General features: G+C 43.2%; 1 protein-coding gene across 4 annotated transcripts; it reads left to right on the top strand.

Annotated features, from left to right (window-relative positions):
• The first annotated feature begins 1635 nt into the window (after positions 1-1635).
• On the top strand, positions 1636-22729 carry LOC141774488 (uncharacterized). Of its 4 annotated transcripts, none has more exons than XM_074647198.1 (22): positions 1636-2219; positions 2614-3344; positions 3433-3483; positions 4001-4182; positions 4267-4309; positions 4428-4553; positions 4793-4900; positions 4981-5199; positions 6520-6666; positions 6888-7118; positions 7557-7775; positions 7872-8018; positions 8095-8337; positions 8479-8652; positions 8745-8999; positions 9636-9740; positions 9834-9971; positions 10110-10217; positions 10643-10680; positions 11569-13978; positions 14434-14554; positions 15110-22729. In XM_074647198.1, exons 2-22 carry the CDS (start codon positions 2622-2624, stop codon positions 15196-15198), a joined length of 5877 nt encoding a protein of 1958 aa, XP_074503299.1. In that variant the 5' UTR covers positions 1636-2219; positions 2614-2621; the 3' UTR covers positions 15199-22729. The 4 variants fall into 4 exon arrangements, with proteins under 4 accessions (XP_074503299.1, XP_074503298.1, XP_074503297.1 ...); XM_074647197.1 differs by having other exon boundaries at positions 1639-1990; positions 21909-22729; XM_074647196.1 differs by having other exon boundaries at positions 1639-2023; positions 21909-22729.
• The last annotated feature ends 3333 nt before the right edge of the window (positions 22730-26062 follow it).

Below are 26062 nucleotides of genomic sequence, written 5' to 3'. Positions count from 1 at the left end.
GATGTTTCTATGCATCCGAAGAAGCGGATTCTGGCGGGTTGAATCCTGAGCAGAGGTTCTGAAGTATCACTGCAATAACTGGTTGATTATTGATTATTATCAATCGGCTCACTGTTGCGTCATTTGCTGAGCAAAGACTCTTGTCAGCTGTTCCGTGTTCTCCGTTGTTAGGATGAGATCTGGGTTTGTTCTGCAGGAGTCCCTGCTGTCATTTTGAGAGATCCTATATTCATATTGTTGATGTTCTATAATGTTCTATAATGTTCTATAATGTTCTATAATGTTCTATAATGTTCTTTCTGGTTCCTCTGTTGGAGCCGAGCGACTTCAGCCAGCAAACTAAATCAATAAAAGCTTTTTCTGCTACGCTGCACCACAACTCTGATTTCATCAAAAAACACTTTATTTATATACAGTATATGTGTGTGTGTATGTGTGTGTGTGTATAAATGTATTTGTGTGTATGTATATATGTGTGTATATATATATATATGTGTATTTATTTATTATTATTTTAAGGACTTAAATGACTTAAACTGAAATGTACCACAATATATATATATATATTTATTTACACATATATTTACATTCATTTATTTAGACATATATATTTACATATATCAGCATGGAGGGTTTGTTAGGGATTATATTTATATTTTTATACATATATAATATTATTTGCCAGCATGTAGGGTTTGTTTGATTACATGACGGACAGACTGATATAGATGGACTATAACTGATGAATAGTGAGGACTTCTGTGCATGTTTACAGGTTAAAAATAAGTTATTGATGAGAAAAGATCCATTCAATTGACACGAAGTCCTTTAAAAACTCATTGACTTTAATTTGTCAATTGAATTAAAGACACTCAGCTGCTAAAAGAGTCTCTTAATAAACCTTTAAACTGAACAAGTGAACAATCACTGTGGGTCTAGAACAGGGGTCAGCAACCTTTACTATCAAAAACCATTTTAGATAAAAAAACAAAAACAAATTTGTCTGGAGCCGCAAAACATTTGCAGTGAGGTAGGGGCCACATTGAGGGAAAAACAAATCTGAGATTACGAGAATAAAGTCATAACTTTACAAGAAAAAAAGTCACAACTTTACGAGAAAAAAAGTCGTAAGATTACCAGAATAAAGTCATAACTTAACAAGAAAAAGTCATAATATTACGAGAAAAGAAATCGTAATATTACCAGAATAAAGTCACAACTTTACGAGAAAAAAATCATAATATTACCAGAATAAAGTCATAACTTTACGAGAAAAAAATTCGTAATATTACCAGAATAAAGTCATAACTTTACAAGAAAAAAAGAAAATAACTTGCAAAATTACTACTACTATACATATATATACTAATATTATGACTTTATTCTCATAATATTGCGTCTTTTTTCTCGTAAACCTATTATTTATTTTCCTCAGTTTGGCCCTAATACTCGGTCGTACCGTCGTATCATAGACCTACAAAAATGATAAATAAAAATTAAAATGTAAACAAAGAACAGTTATTCATTTCCATTTTTATAAATCCACAGGGAGTCACTGGAGAGGAGCTGAAGAGCCTCAGGTTGCTAAGAGACCCCTGGTCTAGCCCTTCCCTGCAGTTCGTTCCTCCCGCCAGCTGGAGGAGATAAAGAACAACGGACCTGTCAGACGGCCGCCATTAAAACACAACATCAACACAACGATGCTGTCTGTTCACACTGCAACCTGCTATAAACATCTGTTATAAGTTTATATCAGTGAACGGACTCTTTGTGAAGCTCTGACACGGAAAGGAAATGTAGCTACCGACCGGAACCGACCCGGTGTTCTGTTGAGTAGCTGTTAACGCTCGGTAGCTTAGCTTAGCATAGCTAGCTTCAGCTGTTAACTTCAGCCGTTTGCTTCAGCCGTTAGTACAGTTAACCTCAGCCGTTAACTTCAGCCGTTTGCTTCAGCCGTTAGTACAGTTAACTTCAGCCGTTTGCTTCAGCCGTTAGCCGTTAACTTCAGCCGTTTGCTTCAGCCGTTAGCCGTTAACTTCAGCCGTTAGCCGTTAACTTCAGCCGTTAGTACAGTTAACTTCAGCCGTTTGCTTCAGCCGTTAGCCGTTAACTTCAGCCGTTAGTACAGTTAACTTCAGCCGTTTGCTTCAGCCGTTAGCCGTTAACTTCAGCCGTTAGTACAGTTAACTTCAGCCGTTTGCTTCAGCCGTTTGCTTCAGGTGAGGAGATTTATTTTTTTATTTTTTTATTTTAGTAAACAAATTCAAATTTACAACCAACATGGCTCATAGATCATTGCATTAGAGTAAGAGGACAAGGTGCATACAGAACAAGAACAAATAAAATATGTAAAATTATACATGTAAATAATAATAAATTAAATTAAGGGCTGTGGGGCTGTACCTGTAATTCATATTCTTCTATTATACTAAGAAGTTTCAATGCATTTTGGTTTTTCATGACTTTAAGAGCTTTTATGTAAGAAAGAAACTCAGAATGAAACACATTAAACCAGGTTTCACTTTCATATACTTGGATTTGTGCAAATAAAATTTTCCAAGAATGAGAATGTTATTCACCAGAAAGTCATCTTTGTTATTGTCCATATCTCAGGAGAGGAGATGGGACGAGGAAGCCGACCCCCCATGGGACCGCCGGGTGATAACGGACCTCCGTTCGACATGGGTCCGCCTGGTTGGGGTCCTCCGCCGCCCGGTGGATGGGGGCCACCGCCCGATGAATGGGGCCCCCCGCCGCCCGGTGGGTGGGGTCCAAGAGGCCCTCCGCCGCCTGGAGGATGGGGACCGAGAGACTCTCCTCCGCTCGGCTGGGGACCAAGAGGGGGCCCATCACCGCCGGGCTGGGGGCCTCATCCAGACGACTACAGACCTCCTCACCCCGACGACTGGCTGCCTCCCCACCCCGATGACTACAGACCTCCTCACCCAGATGATTGGAGACCTCCTCATCCAGACGACTGGAGACCCCCTCACCCTGACTACAGACCTCCCCACCCTGATGACTACAGACCTCCTCACCCTGACGACTGGAGACCCCCTCCGGGCTGGGGACCCCCTGGCTGGGGTCCGGAACGTCCCCCTGAGCCGTGGGGGCCCGAGCCAGTTCCCCCCGGACCCTTACCACCTGTTGCCCCCGGACCTTTACCACCTGTACCTCCTGTAGCGTTCCCTCCTCTACCCCCTGGACCTCCTCCGGATCCCGCAGCCTTCGGACCGGTGTCCATGCCGCCTATCCTCCCTTCAGCCTGCGTGCCTCCTTCATTGGGGTACCCGAGCTACCCTCCTCCTGGCTGGCCAGGAGGCCTGGAGCAGCTTCCTCCGCAGGTCCTCACTCTACTTCATGTTCGCTCTCCTGTTATTGATCGGATGTCCTGTGATTGAGTATTGATTGATCAGGTTTTCTCTCTTTCAGCCCATCGTGGAGGAGGTGATGCTCAACCCGCCGCCCGATCAGCCTGAGTGGGTGAGTTCAGACCAGGTCTGGTGGTTTGATCAGTACCAGGTCCCACTTCCGCTCAGATCCCTTTAACGGAGTGGTGTTAGTACACTATGGTATTAGTACTTAAGGGTGTGAGCACTTGGTCCAGGTCCAGTGAGGTGTTGGGTCCAGGTCCAGTGAGGTGTTGGGTTAAGGTCCAGTGAGGTGTTGGGTCCAGGTCCAGTGAGGTGTTGGGTCCAGGTCCAGTGAGGTGTTGGGTCCAGGTCCAGTGAGGTGTTGAGTCCAGGTCCAGTGAGGTGTTGGGTCCAGGTCAAGTGAGGTGTTGGGTTAAGATCCGGTGAAGTATTAGGTCCATGTCCAGTGAAGTGTTATGTCCAGGTCCAGTGAGGTGTTGGGTCCAGGTCCGGTGAAGTATTAGGTCCAGGTCCAGTGAGGTGTTTGGTTCAGGTCCAGTGAGGTGTTGGGTTCAGGTCCAGTGAGGTGTTGGGTTCAGGTCCAGGTCTTCAGCAGGATCACGTGTGTGTTTTTCTGTCTGTTTCAGATTAAAGCGTTGATCTCGGCTCCGGGCGCTCAGTCCACTTTGGGGGAAACTAAGAAACCCGCCGACGAGCTGGCCGTCACACCTGCGGCTGACCCCGCCGCTGCCCCGAAACCAAAACCCAAACTGGATCCCAGCAGGACCACCAGAGCGCTCGGCCTGCTGGGAAAACGAACGTTTGATAAGTGAGTTTATTTTCAATGAGACCAGGAGCTAGCGCAGAGCTGACTTCAGATACCTTACTCTTCTTCTGTGGTGTTTCTCTTCAGGCCTCCTCCAGGCAGGTCTACAGGGATCATCTCATTCATCGGGGTAAGTCATGTGACTGATGATGTCACAGGTCACCTGGTTGATTTTCTCTGGATACAGGATAGATAGAAGTGCCTGAATGCTCTCTGACTCAGTAACCAGTGACCCGTCTGATCCTCAGCCCTCGTTCGGCTACATCGAGAGAGAAGATCTGCAGAAGTTCACCTTCAGCTTCGCCGCCTTCTTTGGAAACCCCAAAGCCATGACGCCCGGGGTCAGAGTTCACTTCACCGCCTGCAAGGAGAAGGTGAGGCTGCCACTCAACTCCTTGGTTTGTTTACATGACGTAGGACAGAAGTGCAGATTTAACGTATTCAGTGTGGACAGAGAGCGTCCGAATCGACGTGATGCGGTGAGATAGTCGTACGCTCGCATCCAGTCAAGACACGGAGGAACAGTAAAAGTAATAGGTTAATATTCTGCTCACGTCTGTCAGACTTTTAAATATTATTAAAATTATTTCACCAATTTTTTTGTATTTCTCAGAAGAACAGCTTGATAGCGACGGATGTGAAAGTGGCGCCGGGTGGAACGGAGAACGTGGACACAGAGATCTACGAGGCGGTGGTCAGCCAGCCCATCACGGAGCCTCAGGTCAGTTCACGCTTCACACTCACACCTGTCGTCCTTCCTGTTTCCTGTTGTTGACCCCCGCCGGTGTCGTTGGTCCGCAGCCCGGCGAGCGGCAGTACCCGGGTCAGGTCCACGTGGACATCGGGCCGCTGAGGACCAACCTGACGTTCGACAGGAAGGACAGCACGGTGACGCTGCTGAAGAATGACCAGGTGCTCATCAACCTGCTAACCGACATCGTCACGGAGAAGAGGAGAGCCACCAACATCAAACCCAAGATCCCGTCCACCTTCAGATTAACCGACGAGATCAGAGAGGAGGTAAGAGCAACTTCCTGTTCACCTGCTCACATTAAACTACAACGCTCAACTTATGACTTTAGTTTATTTAGGTTTTTTATATCCTCCCAGTGGGGTTCCTGAAACCATCTGCATGATGACGCTGCTACATGTACAGTATATTACATCCTTATAGTCAGTGTATTTGTACCGTAACTTAGATGGCGGTCAGGAGTACCGGCAGGAAGCTAAGCAACGTACTGCTGTGGACGCCATGTTAGTTCAGATCAGAAAGTCACACAATAACACAAACTAATTAACTGATCGATGCAGCGGTAGACCAGCAACTCCTGTATTCTGCGAGGTTAAATTACTGGTTTTGTGAATGGAGTCTGGTGGCTTTGATGAGAGCGATATAACGGCTTAAGTTCAGTGTTAAGTTTGGCAGCTATTTTAGATTTAGTCTTAGTTTTAAGACGAAAATGCTTCTTAGTTTTAGTTGCCACGAGAGAATGACAGAGAGAGAGGAAGAGAAAGTGGAAAGTGACAAAAGTAAAGAGAGGTTTTGGTTAAGTTTTTGTGTTTTTAAACTACATTTTAGTCTCGTCTTTTTTGTCAACGATATTGCATGTTTGATATCGTCACCGTTAGTGTTTAATGACGTCGGCGCCGTCTTGTCATCGTCTCCTTTTAGTCATGTTAGAAAAGGTCGTTGACGAACATATTTCGTCATAGTTTTGATTAACAAAATTAACACTGAATTTCAGATTTTTTATTTCTTTATTTTTTTGCGGGGATATCGGGCAATTAATAGTCTAACATTTTTTTTCCTGCCCCAATCCATCATTATAACGGTCTTTAACGACCATTAGCGTGAAGTGTAGTCATGTGGTTGCTCAGGCGATGACACGATGATTGGCTAAATAACGGTGCTAACAGCTAACGGAGATTCCATTGAGTTACAGTATGATGCATGTTTGATGTCTACACTGTTATTGTTTAATGACGTTGACACTATCTCGTCATCGTCTCGTTTTAGTCATGGAAGAAAAGGTCGTTGACGATCATATTTCATCACAGTTTTCGTTAAAGAAATCAACACTGAGCCGAACAGCGTCGGATAAACAGATTTTGAACATGAAGCTGCTTTATTCAGTGATTTTAGCGATTTGTTTTGAGGAGGAGGAGATGAACATGACGTAGTGTGTGTTTACCTGCTGCTGCATGACCACCAGCTGACACACGTCCTGTTGTTACACATTTACACAATTTAGACGCATCAAATGAAAATGAGTCAAAGCTTCTTTATGAAGATTTTTCCTAGCTTTGTTGATGCATCACCGTTGAACCTCTTCCTCTCAGGGAGTCATCATCAGCCTGAACGACAACGAAGGCGTCATCAAGTCTGACGAACACGGCGAGCTTCCCTTCAACGTCAAAGAGAACTTCAGCGACGTAGAGTTCACTGCCGAGGACGTCAACGAGGAGGTTGAGTTCACCGTCCTCACGGTGAGACAGCCTTCACTCTTTCACTTCCTGTCACAGATTGGACTCCTGACCCAAACAAATAACGTATATCGATAAGTGAAAGTTAATAGTCTTTGTAGGTGGACGTTTTACTGGCGTCCGGTGGTCGCTTTCAGTCCAAAATGGTGGCAGCGTTTCGTCTCATAGCTTCTATATTCTTTGTTCGAGGCGTTTTTCTACAACATGGTTTGTTTTCTGCTCAGCTGAAGGGGGGGAAGCAGGCCATCAGGATGCGGCGAGTGAAGGAGCCCCTCCTCCTAACGCTCTCCGCCGCCACTGCTGCTGCCGCTGCCACTGCCGGCGACGAGGAGGCCGACGATGAAGAATCTTTTCTCAGTCCAAAATCCGGCGTCAGGCAGGAGCTGGGAGTCAACATGATGCTGGACCCAGAGCTGTATGAGGGCATCGTCAGCCAGACAATCATCGAGCCCACGGTGAGCGACACTCCACGCCAGTTAACACAGCTCCTCTGGGACATTCCCTGCCGATCGGCGATGAGCCGTGTCGGCCGATACAGATGGTTCTGTTTTGTTGTAGCAGCTGGTGTTCAAGTCTCTAGAATAACTTTATTCACCTCCGTCCTGAAGTCAAACAGTCAGAAAGTCTAAATGTTCTCCTTTACTGCTATCTGGAATCGGCCCTGCTAGCTTGAACCGGCCCTGCTACCGAGAACCGGCCCTGCTAACTAGAACCGGCCCTGCTAGCCGGAACTGCTTTTATCGTAAAATGCACAGTTGTTATGCTCAACTGCCCCGCTATGAACAGGAAGTCAACGTAATAAATATCTAAATAAATAGATCAAGTATTAGATAAAGAGAGGAACTGGTTTTACTGGTTCCTGCCTCTGGTGTCTAACATCTGTCTCTCTGTAGCCTAACATGAAGGGTTACCCGGGTCAGATCCACGCCAACATCGGCCCCTGCAAGACCAACGTGACCTTCGACCACCGAGACTGCAGCGTGACGCTGCTGAAGAACGACCACGTGTTGATCAACCTGCTGGTGGACGTGGTGACGAAGAAGAGGAGAGCAGCCAACATCAAACCCAAGATCCCCTTCACCTTCAGCTACACCAGAGAGGAGAGAGAGCTGGTAACTCGCCGCCGTCGCCTTGTCTCTGGTTAAATCACTCAACCTGAACCTGACCTCTGACCTCTGAGGCTTCGCTCTCTTTCCTCTGTGTTTCAGGGCATCATCACCTTCCTGGGTCCGAAAGAAGGAATAGTCAACTCGGAGGAGCACGGCGAGCTTCCTTTTGACATCTGTGAGAACTTCAGCGAAACCAATTTCAACACCAAAGACATCCACAAGGAGGTGGAGTTCACGGTGGCCGAGGTGAGTGTGACGCACGCCCGCCGGACGCCAGGCAACAGGAAGTGACTTGACGTTAACCTCTGCTCTGTTTCTGCAGGTGAATTCAGAGAAGAGAGCCATCAGGCTGATGAGGACGAAGAGGGTTGAGGACCAAATCCTGGAAGAGCAGAAGAAACGGGAGGAGGAGGAGAAGAGGAAGAGGAGGGAGGAGGAGGAGAGGAGGAAACAAGTGGAGGAGGAGAGGAAGAGGAGGGAGGAGGAGCTGGAGGAGAAACGAAGAGAGGCGGAGAGGAAGAAGAGGGAGGAGGTGGCGCTGGCGCTGGCAGCGGCCAAATGCAAAGTAAGAAACAGATGAAGTGATTTCACAGATTCTTTATTTTGATTTTATGTTTTTATTACACGGCTTTGTTGAATACTGACCAGTGATCGTCTGTTATTGACGTGTTTCTGACTGCTCGCCGTCTTCCTGTCGTCCTGTCAGTGGACGCCGCTTGGCTTCCACATCAGAAACCCCGACACGCTGGACGACATCAGCAAGGAGCGATTCCAAGGCACCGTCCTCCGAGCCATCTCCAAATATCCACGTAAGGAGATCAAGAAGGAGCCGGAGGAAAACAAGGAGGGACCAGGAGCTGGACAGATGCTCCCCGGACAGGTGATGGTGTCCCTGGAACATCCCGGAAGAGTACTGCAGTTTGCCATATTCCATTTATGTCGCCATAAATTAAATATCTTATTTTCCTACAGGTAAAAATTAAAGTGGAGGAAATGGATGAAGGTGAGAAGGAAGAGGCGGAAGGAAAACCTGAAGGAGAGGAGGGAAAGGAGGAAGAGGAGGAGGTGAAGAAGAAGAAGCAGTCTGTGGAGGCTGGAGGTGGAGCGGCGGAGAAACCGGACCCAGAGATGGGTCGACTGGTGATGACCATCGACGGTGAACAGAAGCAGCTTACCTTCGGTCCCAACGACCTGCTGAGCACCGCCACCATGCTGGACGGAGACAAGGTGAGACCAAGGTCATCTGAGACCAGGTGAGCTGTTACAGCACAAACTACTAAATACAACCAAGTGGAGGATTTGCAAGGTATACCGATACTAGAAAGGTATCACGATACCCTGTTTTATTAGTACCAATAATTGAATGAATGACGTTGTTTTAATATGATTCGTGAGTTTATGTGCGACCGCTGGGCCGTGTGTGTGCAGCGTTCTGCTTTAGAGGACGCCATCCGGACTGGGATCCTGCGGGAGCAGGAAGTTATAACTTTACTGCTGGTGGAGCAAACGGTCAAAAACTAAACTGTAGTGATAACCAGAAGGATGGAGTCAACAAATGAAGATTAAAGCAGGTCATGAACCACAGTCCCGCTCTGAGCTGGTGTCTCTATCAGGAGAACTCCCTTCAAAAACAAGGAAATAACAGCGCGGCTCTGATTACCGATCAAATGTACCGATAACATTAGATTCATCATCTTTTCTGAATCTGTCCAAGCATCTCCTGTAATTCAGCAAACACGTAATCCACCACATTCAGTATCAGTATCCAGATATTTAGGCAGGATATTGTATCAAAGTCATAATTTTGTTATGGTAACAACACTGACCTGAGACGACCCGATTGTGTCTGTCTGACCCGTGAAGGTGCGTTTCAACATCGCCACCCATCAGGAGACCAAAGAGGAACGAGCCGCCTACGTGGAGATCCTCCCCGACTCCTTCGAAGAGTCCATCGAACAACGCCGACACGTAAGCTCTAAACTAAACTATCAGCCAGAGAGCCAGACTGGGTCTGAATGTGGATCAGAACCCAGCTGAACCCTGACGTGTTCTTGTCTCCAGGGCATCGTGATCGAGTTCTCCCACGCCACCGGAATCATCAAGTGTGCTCAGAACCCTCAGCTCTACTTCCACATGTCAGAGGTCATTGAGAAGAAGAGGCTGGAGCTCAACGAGAAGGTCGAGTTCAGCGTCGTCCCTGTGAGTCCTTCTCTTCATCACCACCCTCTGTTTCTCAGATTTCACTCTAAATGCTAAAATCCTGGTTATGGTGTTAATCTTTAACATTCTCATTACATCTTCTGTGTAAAAAACGTTTCTTATTATTGTTTCTCCAAGCATGAAACGGCAGAGGGGGGAAACCAGGCCATCAGGATAAAACGTTTCACCGAGAGCGTTTTCCTCCCCGTCAGGAAGTTGGGCGGTGTCGGGGCGAGTAAAGGAAAGGTGAGAAGGACCGGTTTCATATTTATACAGTTACCATGTGAGAAGGAATGAAGAGAGAACTCTTCTGTTTTTGATTTTAATACAGTCTATCTGGACCCAACAAATGTGTAGATTTAAATTTGTTAACTTTTTAACAATATAAAAGCTGAAGTCTGTTCTTTCTGCATGTTGCTATTCATGTGTTAAGTATTTGTACGACACAAACACAACGTGGACTTAATTTCAGTAAGGGATAATACATATTACTGAGTGATTTTAGGGTCTAATGCAAAGCTGTATATTGCTTTATATAGTGTTATTATGACTTACATTCATTTCCATTTCCAGTTGTGTGCATTTAACAAATGATGAAGCAGTTTTATCACAAGATGTTGGCCGAGGTCATTGTTTTTTCTAATTTTGTCGAATATGTGTTTCGTTGGTAGATGACCATCAAGCTGGGTAAAGCTTCAGAAGACACTGAGTGAGTAATGATTATTTTTATTTATGTTTATGTGTGTGCAGAAAAGAATGCCATGTAAAGATAAGGATGGTCTTAGTTTTCCAGATAGTTCTTATATGATTCAAATCACCTATTTAAATGTGTTTATTAGGGCTAGGACCTACAGTATCTCCTGATTCAATACTATTACGATACTTGGTTGTCGATTCGATATGTATTGTGATTTTTAAGTATTGCGATTTGATATCATGTTTTTTGTAAACTTTAACACTGGACCATGGGAAAAAGTTGAATCATACACTTCTAGGGACTTCAAAAATATCTAAATTAATACAGTAAAATAGTTTGATTCTCAGCATGTATGTAGTCAGAGATGTCCTGAAGTCAAATATACCAGTCATTGTTAGGAATTTTTTATTACATTTTTCCCAGCAACCCAAAATTCAAAGACTAAAGACATTTCCCTCACAAATTAGTAGTATTTTCTTTTTAATTTATAAGGGACATGTAATGTTTTATACTTCTGGTGTATATAAATGTGTAAACTAAATGAAATATAACTAAACCTGAAACTAAAAGACATCTTTAACTGTGCAGTTAACCTAATTTAATCTTCTCTTGTTGGATAAATACTAAATAAAATGAGTAGTAATAATAATAATAATAATAATAATAATAATAATAATAATAATAATAAATTGGACAAATATAGCGCCTTTCAAGAAACCCAAGGATGCTTTACAAAGAGGGCACACAAAATCATACTAATAAATAAACAGAGGAAAAAAATTATAATTCTATAGCCAGGTAATTAAAACGAGTGATGTGTAGGAGGAGTTAGAGGTCATAGGCCTTGATGTAATAAAAACATAAAATACTGTCTGTAACAACTTACCTCTGACATTTCAGGGATGAAAAACCAGAGGCAGACAAGCTGAAGGCGGTGGTGAAAAATCTTAGAACGCAGGACATCAAGACCAGAAGGGATTATGGTGCCTCTCGCCGTAGACATGGCAGGAGCAGGAGTCCGAGTAGGAGTAGGGCCAGGAGTAGGAGTAAAAGTAGAAGCAAGAGTCCGCCCAGAGACCAGTTTGGACGTATCGGCAAAAAGAGACGCAGCCCCAGCCCTGACCGCGACCGTAAAAGCAGCAGGTACAGACGAAGCCGAAGCCGAGAGAGGTCAAACAGGCCCACCAAGAGGCGCACGAAGAGCCGCAGCAAGAGTCGCAGCCGAAGCAAGAGCTCCAGCAGGAGTCGCAGCAGGAGCATGGAGAGAAGCAAGGAGGTGGCCATGAAGAAGAGGAGCAAAATCAGCAGAGAGCACGAAGAAAGTCACAAGAGGAGGAGGGAGTTAAGCCCTCCTCCCAGACGCGGCGTAGTCGTGGATGACGAGCTGGCGAGGAAGAAGCGGGAGCTGGACGAGCTGAATGACATGATTGCCTACAAAAAATCGCTGGTGGACCCTAGACAGAGGACCTGCATAGACTACGACCATGGTCGGATCGCTGTCCCACTCACTGAATACAAACCAGTCCGGTCCATCCTGAAGAAACGACCAGAGGGACCCGAATACCTCCACCGGCCCTATGACGATCCTTATTATGACCGGCCATACAGTCCTTACCAAGATCAGCGGTACGGTGACCGCTCCGGTGATCCGTTCGCCAGTCGTTCCTACACTGATCGCCCTTATGGTGAGCGTTCCTACAGTGATCGCCCTTATGAAAATCATCCCTATGGTGAACCTTCGTATGGTGGCCCTCCGTCTGCCAGCCAGCGTTACACTGATCGCTACGATGTTTATGACGAACCATATGACGATCGCTACCATGACCCAGCATATGCGGACCGACCATACAATGATTCGTATCGCCCTGTCAAACAGAGCCAGTCTCCAGATCCTCATGGTCCCTCACCTTCTTCTCAGTCCGGCCAATATCCTGTAGCCTCCAGCCAACCTCCCTTGATGAATCCTGCTGCCACTTCATCTTCCCAACCCCCTTTAAGACCTCCTTCTCCCACAGAACCGCCTCCTAGAAGCCCGTCTCCGACACCGCAGAACACAACACCACGCCAGGCACCTCCAGCGTTGAAACCACCCCTCGATCGCTTTCTTGACATGCTTAATAAAAAGGTGGATGCTGAAAAGAAATCAGAACCGGTTTATGTGAACGATGACCTTCTCCCTCATGAGCGGGCGCTTCAAGATGGCGGGGGTTTCTCTCGTATTGTGGGATTGGCTCAAGAGCAACCCAGCAGCAGTCTAGCTCTAGAAGAGAAAAATACACCGCTAATCCCTAAAAGGTCCTCAGTAGAGAGAACAAGTGAGGAACCAAAGATCAAGACAGAACCCTACGACAAGATCCAAAGTCTACTCCGTACGATCGGCCTGAAGCTGAGTACAGGAGATATGTCCAAACTGGCGAGCCGAGCCCAAGAGAAAATCTACAGCCCCAAGTCCTCATCCACAGAAAGAGAGATTTTGTCGTCCCCAAGAGAAGAACTGCAAACGAGTAGAACCGGTTCCATTGAATCGGATCACATCCATTCGCCCTCACCTGCCAGGTCCTCCAGTCTGGAGCCACTCAGCAAATCTAAAGCTGTCTCGGAGTATGAAGGATTCCTGGACCAGCAGGAGTTGGAGGCACTAAAGAAGGCGCAACAGCTGCAGTGTTTTACCAAGACAATGGGGAGCACACCCTCCACCACTCCTCCTCCAAAACCTCCTCCCGGGCCTCCGCCTGCCAACTACCAACATCCAACCCTACCAATCAACTGGCCCGTTGGAGTCACTACCCAGATTCCCACAGAACAGGAGCATGGGCACAGCATGGGCACTCTAGCTCCTCCTGCAGCTGGTCAACCACCCCAGAGATTTGGACTTCCTCCAGGACCTCCCCCTGGACCTCCTCCACGGCGTCCTGGACAGCCTCCTCCAGGACCTCCACCTGGACCTCCACCCCGTCGCCCTCCCGGAACGCCTCCTTTTGTTCCACCCTACAGTCATGCAGTCTTTCCTTTAATTGGCCAGCCTCCTGCAGCTCCACCCCTTAACTCCTCAATTCCTTTGCAGCCTTCAACCACTGCCGCAGTATCACCACCACCATCAACACCTGCAACATCGAGTCCTTCAAACAATAGCCAATCAACCATCTCTACGACCGTGTTTAGGTGCCTGAAGGTCATAGAGACGGTGAAATCTCTGGCTGGGCCAAACAAACCGGTCAAATCAGTCCAGTTCAGTTTACCCACTTCAGCACCCATCCCTCAGGCCTTCGCCGAGCCGTATGATGAAATAAAGACCAAGCAGAAGGAGAAGGTATGATCAGCAGTGGTACTACTGTAGTGAAACCTTTTACTAAAGTTAAATTACTGTTAGATGTACTCAATAAGTAAAAGTAAGAGCATTCGTTGGGAAGAGTTTCATCGTCCATCTTTATATCATGGTTCAAGTGTTTTTTAAGACAGGACAGGCCAGGGCTAGCTGGTTGGGTAGTAGGCATCTCTGCAGCACAACACAGACGTCAACGCTGTTACTTCTTCACATTCTTTTGATTATATTTTTAATGTTTTAAACTAAAATTCTGTCCAGATTTGACACATTTCACCCTTAAGGATTTGTATCTGCTGTATTTCTGTCAGTAATCCAACACGTTTAATTATTACATTAATAATTCTATAAAAATATTCCCAGGTAATCTAGACAGATGGCACACTTAGTAAAGTAGAATCCTTTGAAATGGTGCATAGCATAAATATTTGTTTGTGTTGCAGCTGGATTTGTATAACCAGAGGGTTTTGGAAAAGAGGGAGCAACACTACAAGGATTGGCTAACCAAACGGAAACGGAGTTCAAAGTTGGACGAGTGCAAGGATGTCAAATGGATCTTCCCAGGTATCGCATCTTCTTCAATTACATACACTAAACTCAACTAGCAACGTTTGAATTACAGGGATTTTAGTTAAGCATAAGGTTATGTTCTCGGCGTGCTCGTTCTTCAAAGACATAAATACATTTTCAAGTTAACAGCTGCATGTAATTTATGTTACTGTTGGTGCTAAAGACAAAAGATAATCACCTTGTTACTAGACTAGAGCAGGTTACAATAGATTTCTTTCTCTCAGACAGTTAGCCAGGCATTAACCACGCCTCCGGAGATACGGTAGAAATGTTAACATGATGGAAGTATCACCAAGTTTTGTCTGGATCTAACTAAAGTATACATATGATCAACAAGGCTTGATTAGCCCTGTTAGACCCTCTGGTAGAGACCAGTCCAGTGCAGTTTATGTTTCTCAGTCGAGGTGGTCTTGTGGTCTCACCGTAGATTCCCACAAAGTAGGAAGTAATTTAGATTTCAGCGTAGGATTTCAATTATCATAGCTCCACCACAACGCTACACGAATGTGTTACGCATCATCACGGTGTCTTTTTTTCAATTTGTGATAGAGCTCGATGATCACTGCAAGAAGGTTTGTCCTGGAAATGGCTTTATGTCAAATGCTCTAGCATCTCCTGTGCTAGAACTTCTGACGTAGTGCCAGAGCCTCTGTACATAGATACCGCTACGACTTGACACGGAGCCTTAAACCCGTCCTCAGGGTTACCTAGACGTCTTAAGTGCATTGCAGAGCTACAACGTCGTTCTTCTGCCACAGCCGTTAGCAGAGCCTAATGGTTCGTCCCAGAAAAGAAGAAAGAAAAGAAGCCAACTTCAATCTCAACCCCACAAAGTAACATCTTTTTCCTCTTCATATGGTGACACCGTTGGTATCTAGTTTAATTAACCAGGAGTCCAGAACGCATAATAATATAGTCAGATGAGTTTATGAAAGGTTAATACAGGCATGTTTTTATTAAGGTTAAGTATTGTTTAAAATTTCTAAATACCAGCACTGATACCAACACTGTATATACTTTACTTGATTAAAGTATAAGTACCAACTTGGGTACCTTTTCAGTACTTGATACTACAGACCCACTATGGTCAGTACCAAAACATGATTGAGGCACGATACCCAGCCCTAGTAGTTAGCTAGACATGTAGATACAATGATACTGTCAAGCAAGGTAGTTTTTCTAGGTTTGGGTATACCGTTTACAGCTTAGATACTGTTGCACTCAGTGGTCAGTGGGTACATCTTCCCATTTCTACGGACATCTTCCTGGTCTGCAGTGGCAAAGCTGGTACTACATTGGGACCGTCCAAACTACAAGGTCTAGAATATATTTGGATGCATGCAAGAGCAAAATACCTTCAGTCCTGCTTCATGACAGCGGTCAAAAGGCCCAGACACACTAAACCAACATCAGAAAACTAGCGGCGATGAAGGCTGACTGTTGCGTCGCCTCATATCGCCTTTGTTTTGCTCAATAAGTTGCACTCGAACACACCGCAAAGACTATAGCCGATGGCTGCGTGAGAGGAAATAACTCTCCACACCAGGAAACCAGAAGACGGTGCGGGACATGGCACAAAAAATAGGCCGACCGCCGCTCAACCACGGCCCCAAACTGTCCGACGGCCGACTGTCGGCTTGGTGCGTCAGGACCTTTTAAACTCTATAGCTATAGCTCCAGAGGATACTTTCATTAGGACTACAGAGAGATGCTAAAGGATTTTCTCAAATATTACGTTCCATCAAAACAATCTCAGCACAGTACCCGACACTAAGAAGCTGTACTCAAACAGTGACCACTGAGTGTAAACACAGCACAGCTAGCTCAAAACGCCATCGCTAAGCTTGGATTGATGTTCATTGACAGTAAAGCCTTTAACTACATGCTGCTGTTTGAATAAACCTAGAGCTGTAGAAGGAAGGCCAAGATAAAGATAAAGTATGTAGTACTTTGGTAGTACTACTCACTCCTACTTAAGATTGGTTAGCGGCTCTCTCAGTTCAGCTAGTTACGTAGCTGACATATGCTACACAAAGACATGAAATGCACTCAACCAATACTCTGGAACAGGACACAGTAGGCCTTTTAGGTTTAGACGGCTTTTACAGACATGGCTTAAATAGTCCAGGACACACTCTAGTCAGAGTCGCCTAGATGTTAACATCTAGGGTTGTATCGTTAGGAGTTAATGTAGGGGCCAATCTAAGAGAGAAAGTTCGGAGGTTAATTACAGGTTTTTGTCCAGAAGCTGGTTCTTGTGAGTTTTCATAAATCATTTCAGCTTTCTAAGAATTTCATACAGCTGTGAAATTCCAACCAGTTATCACTCCCAACTCGTCAGATACCGACACACGGGGTACCCTTCATGCATGCTCTTGGACGGACCGGAGACGGCGTGTCAATATACGCTCGTTACATGCATAGTGTAAACGGTCGTGGTGGACGTTAACTTCACTGACTAGCGACTCACGTGACTGACGATACCAACGACTCAAGTGACTCACGGGATTGACGATACCAACGACTCAATTGACACATGGGACTGACGATACCAACGATTCACGGGACTGACGATACCAACGACTCACGGTATTGACGATACCAACGACTCAATTGACTCACAAGCCTGACGATACCAACGACTCAAGTGATTCATGGGACTGACGATACCAACGACTCACTTAGTTTCACACGGGACACGAACGTCGGTCTTCTGGTTGAAAGTCTTGTTTGTTTGACCCATCCTCCCCTCCCTCCCGCCCTGAAAGGACTCTCGCGCTATTAAGCGTCAGTTGCTTCAACCGTTGAATAACGTCGCAAGTGGATTTACATGTATTACATACATACAGTCGCTAAAGGGCGCTTCCGTATGTCCGTATCCGATGGCAAGAGGCGCTGACGAGTTGGGAGTGAGAACGAGTTGGATATTTAACTTTCATTCCAGTTTCCCTCTTAAAGAGAAAACTAATATACAGTATATATTTCTAACATGTTACTCAGGTACTCTGGTCCATCTACTAAACAGAAATGCAAGCCATGTTCGTGAAAGCCTTACGAGTGTTTTACTTTCTCCATCAAGGCCTGACTCGTCCTCTCCTGAATTTTGTGTGTCACATCCAATACATTGCATTTTTGACTGTGGTAAGTCTTTGAGGCAGGTCATAGTAAAGCTGTGAAGGGTAAGTCAAGTTTGCGTAAACCTGAGTGGAGTGTAGCTGCGATTTCCGGTTATCCAGAAAAGTGACGTTTTAACAGAAGATCCAGAAGACGACTCTTCTTTGTGACCACGCAAAGTAAAGCCTCCCTAATTCATTTACAGTGAAGCAAGTTAGTATTGTACTCGTAACTTATTTCAGTTAAGGATATGCTTTTACTTCATCGTTTATGACATTTGCAAGCAGAATTGTAGTCCAGGTCACCAAACCTCAAGTCCAGGTCCAGTTCCAGCCCTTCAGTTGATTTATCCAAGGCCAGGTTAGAGTCGGCGAGTTAATGTTGAGTCATGACTGAGTCACCGAGGTAAGGATCCATCATTTCAAAACTACAGACTGGTTTCTCATTGTTATCCGGCAGATTATATCAGCTATAGCCTCAGGAAGCTAACGTCGAGAGCTTCCACCATCATGTAGGGCTCGTCAGTCAGCTATCATTAACTTCAGTCAAGTGGTCAACTCAATATATGCAACCAGTAAATGCTCCTTTAGAATGATACGGTCGTTATTAAGTAATGTTACATATTGTGTCCAAGCTAAATTTGTAATTGTTTTAAAGTTTAGCCCAAATATATCACGTACATATCAACCTAAATCACCTTCTAATAACTGTGAATTGGGAAATCATTCTGAGCCATGACCTAGCTTTTCCTTCCAGTCTGAAGCTAACGTTAGCTCAGGAAGCTAACATAGAGAGCTTTTACCATAGGGGTCATGTGTATAATGTCATGGTAATTTATGTCATTGCATTATAATCCATGATAGTTTTTAAGAATGTGGGTTTGAGTAATATTACGCAGCCTCTTGTCCAAGCTAAATTTGTTGACTTTTTAATCAGCTAGTGTGTCACATTAGTGTTGAAGCTTATGAACTCCCTTTTCCTTTCAGTCCGTGAAACTATCTACGTTAGCTCAGGAAGCTAATGTAGAGAGCATTTAACATCATTTAGGGCTCAGTTGGATATCGTTAGCTTTGGACTTACTGGTAGTCGGTCATCAATATGGTAAGTAACTCTATACCTAACATCAATGACTGTGACGCCATTGTAGATTATCATGGTGATTACTGTTACCCGTCATTTTTAAGAAGTATGTAGCAGCGTGCACCGGCTAAATTTGTCCACTTCTTAATAAACTAAGCCCACTACAGCAGTATAGCACAACAGTGTTTTTAGCTTTAATACCAGTGAACGGGACCCTCTAAATTCTGGACTTTAAACTAGCCTGTGAAACTAATGTTAGCTCAAAGAGCTAACGTAGAGATCTTTAAGCATTGTTCAGAGGTCGCCAGTCAGATACCGTTATCTTTAGCGGTTCGTTATTGATGTTAGCTTTGAGTTACGTCCGTGATATCCCGATTCAGATTAGACGTCAAATATTCACAACACTTTACTGAGGTTCTTTGTAAGGTCATTGTTTTCGCTCATAGCATGTTTAGATGTAATGTAATTCAGTATATCACGCTAACAGGTCTTAGAGGTATTTCCGTCTCAACGACTGTTATCCAGATTATGTTTCTGGTCAATTGTTTGTTTTGTTTCAGTCTGTGAGTCAGTACAAACACTGACTGTCGCGTCTCAGTCAGTGTTTGAACACTTGTGCGACTGTAGGCCGTCCGTCACTCCTCTCACTTATTTAAATCCACTGTGATCATCACACAGCGACTCATCTTTGCTTTTAAATGTGCTGCTCAGGTAACTCCGTTCACCATCACAGGACAGACAGACCAGACTACCAGTTTAGATCAGTGTTGTTTAGACTGAAGTGGAGATGATGAGGTCCAGTATGGAGTCAGGGAACAGAAATGTAAAATGATAAATGACCTTTAACGATTAGGGCTGTCAATCGATTAAGATAGTTAATCGCAAATTAATCACACATTTTTATCTGTTCAAAATGCACCTTAAAGGGAGATTTAATACTCTTATCAACATGGGAGTGGGCAAATATGCTGCTTTATGCAAATGTATGTATATATTTATCATTGGAAATCAATTAACAACACAAAACAATGATAGATATTGTCCAGAAACCTTCACATGTACTGCATTTAGAATGAATGTGTCAGTGTGCTGACTTGACTATGACTTGCCCCAAACTGCATGTGATTATCATAAAGTGGGCATGTCTGTAAAGGGGAGACTCGTGGGTACCCATAGACCCATTTTCATTCACATATCTGGAGGTCAGAGGTCAAGGGACCCCTTTGAAAATGGCAATGACAGATTTTCCTCGCCAAACTTTAGCGTACGTTTGGAGCGTTATTTAACCTCCTTCCTAACAAGCTAGTATGACATGGTACCAATGGATTCGTTGTTTTTTTTAGTTTCATATGATACCAAGATCTTCACTCTAGCTTTAAAACAACCCACTACAGCCTCAGCAAGACGGTAAAGTCGATCAAGTTCGCCCGTGATCCAATGGGTCTGAGGGTTAAATGTGAAAGTGAAATTAAAATATTTTGTCCACCAAATCGATATCATAATCGTGCAGCCCTAGTATGTCGTCTGTGAGTGGATCAATGCTCTTTGGTTGCCGTCTTGAACTAATTCACAGCCTTTGTTTAATATTGTCCTAATTCAGTGTGACATTTTACAGATATATAATAAGTTCTGTCATCCACAGGACAATCAACGATGTAGAAGCCGAGTGCCTACATTCCTCTGCATTTGTATTAAAAGCAATTAATGCAGCGTTACTCAACTTTGTCTGAACAAAAAAAAAAAAGTTTCATGAGATTCTTTAGGTTTCTAGTTTCATATGATACCAGTATCTTCACTCTAGCTTTAAGACTGAGCTACAACCGAAAAATCACAAGTTGCGTTAAAGAAATTAGTGGCGCTAAAACGATTTTGCCATTATCGCGTTAACTTTGACAGCCCTAATAAAGACGATTTTTAAAAAGTTACAGATGGATGAGCCATTTTATAGACTTTTCAAACACCAATCATTCCATCCACCAGCCTCCCCAACTCACAGCCACATTATCATTTCTAAATCTACGACACAATAAATGGGCTTCTGTTCAACCCAATACAATTGTAAAATTGTTGGACTGTTTTTACTTGAACATAACAGAATTTTATTTTTTACCAAATTAAGTGTAATGGCATAAATCCTAAATACATTTTTATTTGAGAATCAATTCCATTTCTTTTCTCCATATGAAATACTGGACTCAATGAACTTCAGACTATAAGAAACGCAGTCGAAGAAAAGTTTTGGAAATAATTATTTTTTGCGAAATATTAAATATGAGGATCAGATGTTTTTAGTGCTTTGTTGGCAGTTTTTACAGCCAGCTTTTACACTTGGGGTATGCACATAAAGTCATCAGATAGCTAGGGAGATGATATAAATACTCAGCTAAAAGTCCTCCAGAGTTGTGATGTTTCATAAATGCAGTTTTATTTTCAAGTAGCTCATGAAACAGAAAAGTTGTACACTGCAGAATGGCACTATGTTTTGTCTTGACGGTGAAGGTAGGTGATCATTTTGATTTTTTTTAATTGCACTAATTGTTCAGGCTGAGAATGTTTTAAAAATCGGCATGTAATTGTCTTAAATGATATCACTTAAATCACAAAATTTAACTGGACACGGTGCTTTCAAGTTGTTAAATACAAAGATATGTTTAACACATATGTTTTTTTTTGTGATCAGTTAGTTATCACTACATCCGAAACGGTTAAACTGTAAAGCATTGAACTTTCCCGACGCAGTAATTATGAATTTAGTCAATTAAATGATGATTGATAGGGTGAGCTAGAAAGCTTTAACAGATAGCGTACGACAACGTTAATACAGCATAAAGTTATATGATAAAAAAACGCTACCAACAGGTTGATTTTGTTTGGACTTATTGGTAAATATTGGGAGTTGTGAGGCTGGTTTCACAGAGATCAACTGGATTTTGCCCACAGCGGTCCATTTTTAATCTCTGTTCAGCTGTTTATTTACACTGATAACAGCATCAGATGAGTCTGAAAGCAAAACAAATACTGGCCGACATCTACAGACCATTCTAGTAGATCTTTATGAAACCAGCCTGAAGACTGGTGGACAGTTTGGGATCAACTAGTGCGAGAGATTTATAAGGCTTTGTGATTTACAAATGTAATCTGTTAAAACTTCTAGGCGTGCCATCCACCGGCGAACCCAAGAACGTTTGGATCTGCGGTCATTCACTGGTGTACTGGGCGGAGTCGCGGGCCAAGTCTCCGGAGGTAGGTATGCAGCTTGGCATGGACCCCAGCAAGGTGACCATCTGGTGGAAGGGCACCCAGGGCATGACGTGGTCCCAGCTCCTGCCCCAGCTCCACCAGCTGAAGGTCACCTGGCCCAACCCGGACGTCCTCATCATGCACCTGGGCGGCAACGACCTGAGCACCGACAGCCCCACCGACCTGCTGGCCTCCGTCAAGAAGGACCTGACCTCCATGAGAGGCATCTTCCCGCAGTGCGTCCTCGTGTGGTCCAACATCCTCCCTCGGAGGGTGTGGCGTCACTCGGCCGACAACCACGAAGTCGATCTGGTCCGAACCACCGTGAATCGCAGGATCCAAAACATCATCTCAGAGCTGGGCGGCACCTCGCTGACCCACGAAAACATCAGGTGCGGCACAAACACGGGCCTGTATCGGGCCGACGGCGTCCATCTGTCCCCCAAAGGCATCGACATTTTCAATCTGAACCTGCAGGATTTCCTGGAGAAGTGGGAGATGGAGCTGACCTAGAGGAAAGTTATCACTTATTTTCTGCTTTTACGTTCTTTTATTTCTTATCATAGCTAGGCAGTCGCGTTAATCTCAATAACTTCAACGACTTGATTGAAGCTGCTAAAACTCTACCGATAAAGTGTCCAGTCTAGTTTGTAGTTTTATCTTTACATGTAGGAATTTTAATCACATGAAAAACATGTTTGTCTGCCTTGAAACAATAAATTCGATATCCACTGACCTGCTGTTGTGTTTCCCTCTTTTCATCTTCTTAATGAACACAAGATCAGTTATGGATGTTATTTTTAAGAAAAGCTGGTAAAATACACATTTTGTAAATCAGTAAAGGTGTGTCTTATGTTGATTTGTTAACGTTATACAACAAATCTGCAGAGACGTTAATGATGTATGACTGCAGGTAACTGTGATTTAAATAAAAATGTGCTATCAATAAGCAACATTTTATCATTTATGATATTGCGTTGTAGTTTTTTTGGTTGAGAATAAAAAGTGATTAATTCAAATCTTTTTAATGCTTTTATTTAGTGCTGGGCAATATACAGATGTGGACAAAATTGTTGGTACCCTTCCGTTAAAGAAAGAAAAACCCACAATGGTCACTGAAATAACTTGAAACTGACAAAAGTAATAATAAATAAAAATTTACTGAAAATTGCTTTTGAATTATGGTTCAACAGAATCATTTTTAAAAAAATAATAATGATGGTACCCTTAACTTCATATTTTGTTGCACAACCTTTTGAGGCAATCACTGCAATCAAGCGATTTCTGTAACTCTCTGAGACTTCTGCACCTGTCGACAGGTATTTTGGCCCACTCCTCGTGAGCAAACTGCTCCAGCTGTCTCAGGTTTGAAGGGTGCCTTCTCCAGACTGCATGTTTCAGCTCCTTCCACAGATGTTCAATAGGATTTAGATCAGGGCTCATAGAAGGCCACTTCAGAATAGTCCAATGTTTTGTTCTTAGGCATTCTTGGGTGTTTTTAGCTGTGTTTTGGGTCATTATCCTGTTGGAAGACCCATGACCTGCAACTGAGACCAAGCTTTCTGACACTGGGCAGCACATTTCGCTCCAGAATGCCTTGATAGTCTTGAGATTTCATTGCACCTGCACAGATTCAAGACACCCTGTGCCAGATGCAGCAAAGCATCCCCAGAACATAACCGAGCCTCCTCCATGTTTCATTGTAGGTACAGTGTTCTTTTCTTTGGATGCTTAATTTTTGCGTCTGTGAACATAGAGCTGATGTGACTTGCCAAAAAGCTCCAGTTTTGTCTCATCTGTCCAAAGGACATTCTCCCAGAAGCTTTGTGGCTTGTCAATATGCATTTTGGCAAATTCCAGTCTCACTTTTTTATGATTTGGTGTCCTCCTCGGTCGTCTTCCATTAAGTCCACTTTGGCTCAAACAGTGACGGATGGTGCGATCTGACACTGATGTACCTTGACGTGGGGTTCACCTCTAATCTCTTTGGAAGTTGTTCTGGGCTCTTTGGTTACCATTCGTATTATCCGTCTCTTCAATTTGTCATCAATTTTCCTCTTGCGGCCACGTCCAGGGAGGTTGGCTACAGTCCCGTGGACCTTAAACTTCTGAATAATATGTGCAACTGTAGTCACAGGAACATCAAGCTGCTTGGAGATGGTCTTATAGCCTTTACCTTTAACATGCTTTTCTATAATTTTCTTTCTAATCTCCTGAGACAACTCTCTCCTTGGCTTTCTGTGGTCCATGTTCAGTGTGGTACACACCATGATACCATCATTTTTGTCCAGGCCAGTTTCATTAGTTTGTTTTTTAAAATGATTCTGTTGAACCAAAATTAAAAAGCAATTTTCAGTAAATTTTTATTATTACTTTTGTCAGTTTCAAATTATTTCAGTGACCATTGTGGGTTTTTCTTTCTTTAACGGAAGGGTACCAACAATTTTGTCCACGTGTATATATATATAATATATATATATATTATATATATATATATATATAATATATTATATATATAAATATATATATAAATTATGAGGCCAGTCAGCCAATTTACAAAACTATATTTTTTTAAATCGTCAAAATAATGGAGAAGTTAATACTAAAATAGTGTTGTGCCACAAGACATTTCAAGTTTGGCTTTTTCAGACTTCTCAAAAGAGGAAATTAATCTGTTATTTGTGTAGTTATAATTTTAAAATTTCCAGCTTCTTTATCATGAAGAAAATCTATGTATTTAATCATTGTACCACCATATTGTCAATTTAAAAGCTTAGGTTGACTCAAATGATTGTTATTCAGTGCAAGATATGTTTTACATGATATGTTTGATAGGAAGGTTCACATTAACCAATTTTTGCCCGCAGCTGAACTTTTTCATTTTTGGTGACCTCAAAAGTGAGTTTTTCTCATCATACTATATCTAGTCTTTGGGTTCATGATGGGACGACTGGTTTTGCAATAAACTCCATTATATTTTAGGTAAATTCAAAAGTGCCATCATGTGCCCAAAGACTAGAAATAGTATGACCAGAAAACAGCTGTATGTCATAAACTACAAGGAGCACAATCAAGTATTTGGTATCTATGAACTCATAACAGGTTGAATATCAAAGATCTGACACACATGCAGAGTAAAGAAAATAGTTCATATGGAATACATTTAATTAACAAAATGATAGCGTTTTCTTCTTTTTTCAAAAATCGTGACTTTGACTATTAATAAAAGTATATTCGTATCAAATTTCAAGACTTTTGACCAATCGGAACAAATGTGTCCTTATCATACTAAATATAGTGCATACGCACAATTTAATGTAACAATCATTAACAAAATTAACAAATTTTGTTTTTTTGTTGAATAGAGTGCTACAGGTATGAGTCCTAAAACCAGGAAATCAGTTAACACTATCACTTTCTGTTTCCTCGTCTGTGGGTTTTTAGATGGATGTCTGATATAAGGTCTGTGAATTTTGAAGCCTTTACGTGTCATAAAAAAGGCGGTTGCTAACAAGCGGCTAAATGAGACAACTAAATATCATCACGACGAACACTAACCTCTAACAGAGGTACAAACAGATACATACATTCATATTATATATTCATTTAATAACTTAAAGGTCTTAATGGCTTTCAACATTAGGTAAGATGGCGCTATATTGTTTGAATTTATTAATAAAGTGCACTAAAGTTGGGTTAATGGGTTCCTGACCATTTTTCTTATGGTGGCGGCGTGTTCTTTCAGGTGAAGCATTAAAATATCATCCAGGAAGTCCAGTTTCTCCACCATCACCAGGTAAACAGTAGAAATGTTAAAATATATATATAATATACCAAACTTTGTCTCCTTGTTTCCTGCAGTCTTCTATGTAGTCCGGTGTTTTATTAGATTAGTCGACAGTAAAGAGACATGAAACCGAGATCGCCAGCTGGACCGGAACCATGAACGATTCAGTGGTTGGTGTTATAGAGCCTCAGGTTGACTGGCTGCTGACGGAGAAACATTCACAACATTTGTAGAAAACAAAGTCCAGCTGATTTAATATTTATAATAATCAATTAAACAAT

The sequence above is a fragment of the Sebastes fasciatus genome, chromosome 9 (assembly GCF_043250625.1).
Source record: "Sebastes fasciatus isolate fSebFas1 chromosome 9, fSebFas1.pri, whole genome shotgun sequence".
NCBI classification, from domain to species: domain Eukaryota; kingdom Metazoa; phylum Chordata; class Actinopteri; order Perciformes; family Sebastidae; genus Sebastes; species Sebastes fasciatus.
Note: the sequence above shows the minus strand (reverse complement) of the source record. Positions and strands in the feature narration are given on the sequence as shown.